Raw genomic sequence first — 10,407 nt, 5'->3', positions numbered from 1 at the left:
AGGGGTGCAACTTTCTAGTATAGACAAGTCTTAGGTATTGTATTATTCATCCCACTGCAGACCTATGTATAGAGACTCCCTGCCCCTTTCTGTGTTGATCTGCATTTCCAGGATTGTTGCGTGCTCTTACAGCACTGACTGAAATAAAAAAAAATTACACACACACACACAAATATATACAGCTAATAAATTACAAAACTACATGTATTGCCCCCAGGGTGCCTCATTTACCTGCAACAACCACTTCTGTATCTGAGCACATTGTTCAGGCTAATGTTGCATTGCTTGAAGTGATGTTTTATGACATGCATCTCAGACAGGATCACCTTTTGGGTTCTAGTTACAATTAGTTTTTACCCCATTTCTAGGACCAGAATGGGGAACTCAACACTGCCTTAACCTGTGTATTTTATTTTACAATGGATCTGTTCCCAGATACATGGGTGAACCTTGGGTTTTCTGACATTCCAGGTCAAATCTGCTGGGATTTGTTCTCAAGATGGACCATTGTCAGGATGGACTAATAGGGCTGAAGAGAATCATTTCCCACCATTTTTGCATGTGCCCAAAAGAGTATTTTACAACTGCTGAGAAACTAATCCTGGATTAGGACTGGATTTTATTCCTATTAAAAATAAATAACCCTGATGAAAGGGTACCATTGTAGGAAAAGCTTTGGCTCATTCATATTTCTGACTTGCAGTGAAAGCCAGGTATGAATTCCCTCCCCAGTCTTATAAATTATCCCCTTCCTGGAGCCACAACCAGATTCCTTTTAATCAGAAAATCTTTTGAGCCAAGCACGTAGTTAATTCTCCGAGAATCTTTCCTGATGTATTCTATTTAACATGATTTTTACAGAAGTATTTTTTTTCAGAATTTACATAAACCTAGTTTTCAGCTTGATGCCTGTGGGTGTCCAGGAGGAAGTAACCCCCACCCTCCATCCTTTGCCCCAGTTTAAGAAGAACCTGTTTTCCTTGTATTTTCTCTGCTCTTTATTTCATGTCACTAGAGCTGACTGACTGTTGAAGATGAGAGAAGATGTTCAGTCCGAAGAGGGAAGCTTCTTTCTTTGGTCTTAGCTGGAAGAGGAATGATGAAAAACATATGGGCTATGAAAAAGTCCAGTCCAATTTTCTGTTTACTAAGCTCGCTGTAAATGTCAACATCTGTCACCAAGTAACCCCAAAAGGTCCGCCCCTTTGCAGGACCCTGATGGCATGTCCAATCCCTCTTCTCCAGTGTACATTGTTGACTTCAGCAGCGTTGACAGAGAGAAAAGGAGGGTTATCCGGTTTGGGGTGATGGGTTTATTAATAGACAAAGGAGATCAGAAGTGATCGCTTTGGATACTCTATTAATCTGCCTTGGCTTTGTAGCTACCATTTTGGGGAAAGCAGAGTTTCTGGGTGAATAGCAATCATGCACCAATCATGAAGCCACCAATGGACGCTGATGTGAACCCTGTTTCCCCCATCCCCCATATGGCCCTAATCACCATAGTATCTGAGCAGTATCATCCATAAAGTATGGCTTGTCCTTAATTCTATCCCCTCTTGAGCTTTGATCATTAAACTTCAGATACAAGGGCCGATCCTGCTCACAACGAAGTTCATAGCGAAACTCCCATGATTAATGTAAATAGTAGGATCGGGCCCCTAGCTTCCGCTCGCTCTTGATTACGGACCTGCATTTTAAAATAAGTCCCCTACCTTCCCCCTCACCCCCCATTTAATGAATTGGCACAGAGCCTTGGGGAAAACAGCTGCTTAGAAAGGACCTCTAAATGCCATCACACAGTGGCCTATAACGATATAAAGACAAAACCGGGACTACAATACACTTAACCTCTCAGCATTAGAAGGTGGGTCTTTATAGCCCATTTCGGCTTCGGCTCTGAAGACTGAAATGATGAACCACTTAGGAGATGCTTCCTCATTCGTTTTGTTTTTAAATGGTCGCTACGGGGATTGTGTGGTTGAGCCCTTTCCTCCACCACTGTGGGCCAACGCCTGGAGTCTTCACTCCGGCAGAAATCCCATTGGCTCCCTGAGTCGGGGCAGCAGGATTCGGCCCTATGAAATCAATGCAACGTGTGTCTGCAGTAGGAGTCTACTCTAGGAGTGACTATAAAGCTAGACTGTCAAAGGTTTCCTACAGGCAAGAACTACCTTCAGGCAAAGATTGAGCAGCTCACTGTAGAGGGGTCTGTGTTTTCTCAAGAGTTTGCGTAGTAACAGCTGGAGTCCGATGGCTCCGAATCTGCTCCCACTGAATGTAATCGAAAATTTCCATTAGCTTTAATGGGCGCAGGATCGGGCCCTTGCTGCATACCCGCTCCAGTCATGTTTTACTGTGGACGCCACCCTGCATATCTTGCTCGGCTGCTGCCCGTTTTCACTTTTTTCCCGTGCAGAATCCTTGTAGAATCAGAGTCTAATATCGGCCGGGTAATATTTACATTAAACAATGGGCACCATAAACCAAGCTGAAAGTTTACATAGGTGTGCAATGGTTTACAACCATTCTAGGTTTGTGAGGTTTTATTAAACTTAGAGGGGGGGAAAAGGCACTGTAAGCAAATAAACTTGAAAGAAAAAACTTGAAAGAAAAACAGATTAGTGTATGGTCTTAAAAACTTTTCGCTACCTTCCTAGTTTTTAATGTTTGTAAAGGCGTGTTCCTGGTTGGAATTCTCACAACAAAAATAACACGAGGGGTACATAAAAGAGTAACTTGTAATAAAACAATGAAAGATATGATTAAACATAGATTTAAAACATGCCTTAGTCTGAATAATATTTTAAAATAAAAACAGATATTATATGAATAGTTGGAACTCAAATGCTACACTACATTTATTGATTTATACATATTTAAACACATTTATACACATTTAAACATTACACTTTAAAAACTCGCCTTAACATAGTACTTTAAAGTAACCTTTTCTGAAACATCTCGGGTTAACACGCCATCCGGTCCCAGTTAAAGTAAAAGGTGAAAATCTCATTGACTACAATGGCTGCAGCCCAGCGCCTTAAATCATTAAGTCCGCTAATTATTACTGTGATTACAAAACGAAATTTCGTTATACATGTCATTTTGTATGATCAAAATTGAAGCCAGCTGTACGTTCCAGCGACCGTTTTAAAATATGCTCACAAAGTAGTCCAGTTTTTTGTTACTTTTATTCATTTTTTAAAACCCCAATGATTAAGTTCTGCTTTTTGTTCGTGCAGGTTATTCAGAATAAACGGCCTAGGAAGTGGAAGCCCGGGATATGTTTTAATTTAAGATAGATGTGTGAAGAAAAGCATAGCTAGTTAAACTACTGACAACACAGATTGCTAAGGAAGCCCGAATAGTAAAGAAGGTGAGGGAAGTTTTAAGACATACGTCTCGAGTTCTGATAACATAATGTGTTCAGATCTCCATCCAGAATCGTGGTACAACTGTTGCAAGAATTATGCTACATTGTGCTATATTTTTCTAGCACCCAAAGTTCCCGTTGGACCACATTACCTATCAGATGCATGCAAAGCCATACGGATTTCCTTCATGTCGTTTGTTTGCCATCTGTCCGGGATGCTGTTTTTCTTGAACTTTGGCTAGGTAGTTTTATACAGTGTATTAATTTCATATTTTAAACTGAACTCCTGCGAAGGAAATGGTATGTCCATGGATCTTGATTTTATTATGGTAAAGGTTGATTGCCAGCTGAACTCTTCTAATAATCAATAATCCTGATTACCTTTCCAAAATTGAGATATGCACTTGCAAGGAAATCCAAAAGGGATCAAAGATAGTTTGTAAAATAATAATTGAAACACTATGTATGTGTAGTAAATGCTTCAAATGTGTCACTAACCTATAAAAATAGCGCAGATCCTTTATTCGGGCCAAATTCTGTTCATATGACTCATGCCCGTAATCCCTTTAAAATTATGTGGCAAATAGGACTACTCACGTGATCAAAATAAACCGGTTTTGCCCCGAAATTCTTAAGCACAAAGAGGCACATCGATTTGATTTTATTTTGGCTCTTTATTTTTAGTTTATTTTATTGCAAAGCTCTCTTGACTGTAACAGGCGTTCTCCGCTTGAAAGAAGAGTAACTCGCTATGGCCCGAAATATTTTATGGCACATATGCCATAAAAGAGGAATCTAAACAGTGAAAACTAGCCAAGTAACTAGCCGGGAAAGATATAGAACGTGTGCTTTCTAAAGCAAGCAAGCAAGCAAGCAAGAAAGAAAGAAAGAAAGAAAGAAAGAAATGCTTAATTTTAATGTTATGATACATTATATTATTATTTATTCAATTATTATACATTTAATTATTTCTGTATTCGCTCCATTTATTTATCAGTTTATTTAGGCTATGTCTAGCCAATTTCTAAGTTAATACAATAGAGCTATTTTCGAAAAAATATTATGAATACGTTTTTTTTATAAAACCCAAATCATGAAATTCTCTGATTATCTATCTATCTATCTATCTATCTATCTATCTATCTATCTATCTATCTATCTATCCCCCGCTGCCATAGTGTTAGCTCCTGAATAAGTGTTACTTACGCTGTGCATCTGTTTCGTAATATAAAAATATTATTTATACGACGTATATCTCAAACGAAATCAACATGTCAATTTCCCGAGTTTATGAGCGATAATTCCTGAGAACCAATATGCTCATGGAAACGCTCTCAAGACTACATCCAGAACGTGAGCTGCCATTAGAAAAGGGCTAATAAATTCTTATTAAGTATGCATTTATGCAGTGATTACGTGAACTTTGACCTCTAAAGAGTTGCTGCAATTAGCCGCAACGTCCACCACTTTCCTCCTGGATCTATGTTTTTTTAACTCTTTTTTTGGTAAATGGTGGACCAGAAGAGAATAAAAACACACGGTTTAGACAAATTAATGTCTAAATTAATTCTGAAAATTCCTCCTGCACGCTTCCCTATAGATAGCTCTAGATAGATATTAAGATCCTGGTTCTATTATGGAAACACAAATGTTCTCCCATTCAATCTTGTGCAGTGCTTTCCCTGAAAGGTAGTCTCTGAAAGACCTTTTTTAAATTAATTATATCTTTTAAAGGGTTTATTTTAAGAATCTATGCCAATCTATTTTAATAGCTATTCGTGGTTTTACCAACAGTACGGATAATTGACGGAGAGAGCGAAACAGAAGGGGGGAGGGAAGCAAAGTCTCAGCAAAAGAGAATAAAATGTTTTAAGTTTTTAGTAAACATCGCTTAGCAAAAGAATAATCGGAAATTTGCCGCTGTCGTAGAGAGAGGCTGAATCTGTAATTGTTGCCTTTACCAGAGCACTGAGATAAACCACTGGGACTCATTCTAAAGTGACCCATCACTGAATTCATTTCTGCTTGAACTTTCGGTGAACCTGAGATTAAACAGGGGTGAGCAGCTAAGCAGTTTGTTGTTAGCTGCCTTTTCAACAACCCTTTCAGACTGAGTAAATATTGATCTGTTTCAATCTGATAGCCCCAGAGGAAAACACCAAAGCATCTCAACAGCCTCCAAAAGTAAACTTTAAAGGTGAACGCCAGTATTGTAGAAAGATGCTAAACTTCGTTTGACATTTGGACGCTTAAAAAATGACTATAGTAAAAACAAACGAATTGTAAGAGATTTAAAAGAAAATGAACCTCCTTGTCAGGTCAAATAATGCTTTTATTATTAACATTATTTTATGTCGCCCTCTTTACTTTCAGTTACAAAAATCAGGCGTCGGAAGTGTACAGATTTTTATTCCATTTTCTTTATTAACGATTTGTTGTAGCGAAACCCAAGACAAGACTTTGAAGCAGAACGTGTTAGGTCCCTTTGATGTAATCTATTTGGGCAGCAAAAAGATACCCAGGTTTTCGTTGAGGAAAGGTAAAGGGTTCTTTGGAAATGAATTGCTTGCCTGCAGATTTACGCAGTGACAAGCAGGAACTGCTACATTTAGTGTAGAACGTTTTGCTATGCTTTCTGTTCCATTAAGCCATCACCGGGGAGCCAGGTTGCAGAACCAAATTCCAACATGTTTGGATACAGTTTTCGATATTGAAATCACCTCATTGGCATGCAAATGGCACTTTAACACATTAAAGGATCGGGAAGAGAGCCATCTGTTTTACTTTGTGGCCTTACACTAATAAACAAAAGGTAAAGTATAAGCCAGGCGGGGAAATGAAAGAAATATCTGCCTCTGCTTTGAAGTTCTGCTGCATTCACAGGAGCCTTTGGAGACAGCCCTGTGCTATTGCAGATCTCTTTGCTCTTGATATGGCCGACGCGCCTGCAAATCAAGGCTTGTCTTTTTTGACACTGAAGTGAAGAAAATTTCGTTGACGCTCTATAGAGCCTCCAAGCAGAGTCAGCCGCTTTATGGGCAGCCCAGCCTTTGTAAAACTTGCCTACAGATGTGCAGGGAAGGAATAAGATGTTATTTGTTTGGGCTGAAATTCAAAAGCTAGCATCAATTTTATACCTCACATGTCTAGCTGAGCATGTCTGAACTCAGCCCTGAAATACAGTCAATAAAAAGAGGGGGGGGGGGGAGCTTTCTTTTAATCTGCAAATTGTATTAACTTGAATCGAAGTATTTCAGGATTTCCTAAAATTTACCTGAAAGAACTTGTTTTACGCACAGCGAAAACATCCAATCGGTGTAGATTACTGTGCTCTTTGGCAAGAACAAGTTGTGTGTATCACCTGCGGGCGAAATTCTCTTTGAAATAAGGGGCAAATGTGTAGCATTAGAGTTCCATCTCCGTGAAGAAGCACTCAACTTTCCTAAACGTCCTAAAGATGTCACTGGCAATGTAAAGAGGAGGAAGAATGAAGCTGCATTTCTTGGGTCAACTTTATACTAGGGATAATGAAATGTGACTCTCTTAACTATTGGCCTACGATGTGAAGAAAGACTGGCTGAAGACAGTTTCTTGCTTTTGAAGAGTGCTCTGTTTATAGATATGTCAACGTTCAGTTCGAGGTGAAAAGGTTAGCACTTGAACCAGGAAGTGCTAGTATTTGCGTTTCAAAAATAGATCTAGTTCATAAATTCCCTCGTGCTGCAACAGAGAGGGGAGTTTTCTTATATTTTCTAAAGATAATATTGGTGAAACATGAAAAAGGAATCAGGCTTGTGTGATGTGGCACGGTTGAAAGGAACCACAGAGTTCTGACCTCAGCACAATAATGATTAGGAGAAATTACTTTTTATTAAGTAGCATATCAAAGGCCACATCAGTGAAAATGAAGAAACTGAAATGTTGAGCTAAGTATGATCAACAACGGCACAAAAAAAGTACCCAAACCAAGTATACCTGAAAGGTGAATATATTTATTACAGACATTTTAGGACCCGTAAATTTTGCTCTGGATTCATCATTTACAGAATCTCAGAACCTTTAATGATTGTACAGAAAATCAGGAAGATGATTTGCTCACAAATGACAACTGATAAAACTCAGTGTACCTTAAGTACATCAAAGCACTGTGCGTCATGCAAAGTTCCATACACGAATCACATAAAATATACATTCATTTGGCCATTCATCACATTTACGATTTGGTCGAAAAGACATCAAGTCTAAGGAAGGATTAATATGAAAATAGGAGTAGGTCAGGTCTTTGGGATAATATACCCTCAGGTCCAATATAATCCAGCACAGATGAGGGGAGGTGGGGTGGGAGCACACTAAGCAAAGTTTACAAAACCTAGTGCAATTGAAGCTTTTTTTCTTCTATCTCATTAAAAGAAATGGTGCTATTATTTGAGGTATCTGATTGACATTAACAAATTTAGCTGATATGATCATCAGTTTTAACAATATAAAATTGAATCAACTTTGAGAATGTACCTACCCTATTTAATCTGATAATCTAGACATCATTTCTAAAAAATCTGTAAAAAGATAAATCTCTTGGACAAAGTATTTACAACCAGCAAACTCATACACACGAAAAAGAATACATTAAATTAAAGGATGAAAGGTCTATAATTCGTGTAAACACTTTCAATAGTGCATCTCTTCATGAGGTTATGTACTCCATATATCCTGTCTTTATGTAAGGAAAAATATAGAAACGTCCTTGCAATTTTATTCTACTGAGATAAACTCTTAACTGTGCCAACAAATCTTCTGCAGCAAATTGCAGTGCTAGCTGGAATTTTAAAAAATATGAATTTTGAATAAGTGGTCATCAGAAACCTGATTATGGAAACCACTAAATTGTTTAGTTCTGCATAGACTAAACAGCTGGGGGAGCCTTCTAAAACCAAATTTTCTTGAAACAAGTTGATTGATGTAAAGATGACCTAAAGATTAAAATATACTTTAAATCAATAAAGCTTTGCTAAAAATGTGGTTTTAGAGTGGGAGTCATATATCTAAAACAGTGGGGGGGGGCAGACATATTTCAATTTGAGGTAGTTAGAGTGTCTGAGGTAGATGAAGCTGGTGAAGGGGTACATGGGGATGAACTGGACTTTTCTGATGATTCCTCTGTTTTTTCTTCACTTCCTGTCGGGGTAGCAGGGGAAATAGGTAGCAACCCCTCTTTCTCTCTTTTCTTCTGCTTCATCCTACGGTTCTGGAACCAGATCTTCACCTGGGTTTCATTAAGTTGCAGTGAAGCAGCTATCTCCACCCTCCTGGCCCTTGTCAAGTACTTGTTGAAATGGAATTCTTTCTCCAGTTCTGTGAGCTGCTTAGTGGTAAAATTGGTTCTAACGGTGTTGGGCTGACCTACGTATCCGTACTCTCCAGCTTTCCCTGCAAAAGTATATGAAACGTTAAATAAGTGATATATAGGTGACATAATCAATATGTACACAGAGGTAAAACGATATGGAACAAGAACTTCTTAAAAAGAGGGACAGTGAGTGATGGAGTGTGAGGTGCTAACATAAAGTCGGCCACTAGTGTGTATCAAAGGAAACTTGATAAGTTGTTTTCAAATTACAAGAAATATTACCACAGAAAAACCAGCATGGAACTGCCATTATATCAGATTGATGAACCTGTCCATACTCAGAGGTCTCCGATCTCCTTACCTATAAACAACAAGGCACCTGTACACTATAGGTCAGAAGGCAGCATGATTTGGGTTCGTTTTGTTTTATTAAAGAAAGTGGAAGAGGAAAGAAACAGCCCCCTGCTCTGAAATCACGACTAACCTGTTTTAGGCGGGTTTCTTTTAACTTTCATCCAGTCAAAGGTTTGTGCTGGAGGCGAGGTCTCTGCAGAAGGAGAGCGACAAGCTTCTTGGTGGCTGGCATGGAGAGGGGATAAGGAATTACTATAACTCGCTAGAGTCAGATTCTGCTGCTCTTGTCCGTATGGGGGGTGAATGTACTGAGCGGGACCCACCGTGCCCCCAGCATAACCTTGGTGGGAGTGGTGATGCTGGACCATGGAAGATGAGATAGTTCCAGAGTAAACGGCCGGGGTGCATGGGGGATACCCTCCACTTACATCTGCTTCCTGATTTAGTGCGTAGTGACTGTAACCCGCACTGAAGTTCTGGGTGCCATATCCCGGGCTACAGCTAGAGTGCGAGTAGGACATGCCCAGGTTGTTGTGATGCTGGTAGGCACCGGTCTGGTGGTGGTGATGGTGGTGGTGATGGGGACTTATCTGGACCCCCCTGCCAACCATAAAGCGATCGTCCCCGTTGCAGTTACTGGCAGTGACCGCACAGGACTGGAAAGTTGTAATCCCATGATCTGGGGGAGGATAGGCTCGGGAAGAGCATGCCCCGGACTCTCCGCTGAGGATGGGGTAATCGAGGAAGGAACTCATCCTCGCCGTGTCCATTTATCACCGAGTGACCGGGTCTTCGGAGTCCTGGGTGACCGTGCCAACTTTCTCACTTCCTCCATGGGGCCAGGAGAAAAATGATATGAATGTACAGTGAGAGGGGGACACGTGAGGGCGGCAGCCAATGGCTGAGCCTCCTGCTAAAATTTCCCTGCTCCTGCTGGTGATGGATCACCGTTCCAGTGGCATTTAAATTCCGAGCGCTCCTCCATCAAGGTGACGCGGAGCCACCACCACCTCCTCTCGCCCCCCCCCCCGTCCCCCCTCCCCCTTAGCCAGTGGATTGGGGCTTCAGAGCCGGGGCCAGAGAGACAGTGTGAGCCCAGGCGCTCAGCCTGCAGCAGCTGACGCGGAGGCGCCTCTGGAGGGGGGTGGAGGGGGGTGCTCCTGCTGCATGGATTACAGGGCTCGGAGACCCAGCTGGAGGAACCCAGGTAAGACAGGCGCTCCCACGCTTTCTGCTCGCACAGCAGTTAGTGGCCGCTCCCTTCCCCGGAGCGCGCTTGGGAGGATTTCTGCCACCATCAGCACCGCTCCGGTGGGAATCTCCTTTACGG

The 10,407-nt window shown here is 40.8% G+C and overlaps 1 protein-coding gene across 1 annotated transcript; it reads right to left on the bottom strand.

Moving 5' to 3' along the window:
• Nucleotides 1–8,447: 8,447 nt before the first annotated feature.
• Nucleotides 8,448–9,847, bottom strand: HOXA1 (homeobox A1). The gene is made up of 2 exons (XM_065398419.1): nucleotides 9,208–9,847; nucleotides 8,448–8,803 (listed from the first exon to the last, which is right to left on the bottom strand). Exons 1-2 carry the CDS (start codon nucleotides 9,845–9,847, stop codon nucleotides 8,448–8,450), a joined length of 996 nt encoding a protein of 331 aa, XP_065254491.1.
• Nucleotides 9,848–10,407: the final 560 nt, after the last annotated feature.

The sequence above is a fragment of the Emys orbicularis genome, chromosome 2 (assembly GCF_028017835.1).
Source record: "Emys orbicularis isolate rEmyOrb1 chromosome 2, rEmyOrb1.hap1, whole genome shotgun sequence".
NCBI lineage: Eukaryota > Metazoa > Chordata > Testudines > Emydidae > Emys > Emys orbicularis.
This window is presented reverse-complemented; position numbering and strand designations above follow the sequence as displayed.

Bases quoted from the DNA above. Each gene is read 5' to 3' on its own strand.
- HOXA1 (XM_065398419.1), bottom strand. From the start codon at position 9,847: ATGGACACGGCGAGGATGAGTTCCTTCCTCGATTACCCCATCCTCAGC. The intron at 8,804-9,207 runs GTTAGTCGTGAT...ATACTTTTGCAG, and splicing joins AAGAAACCCGCCTAAAACAG to GGAAAGCTGGAGAGTACGGA.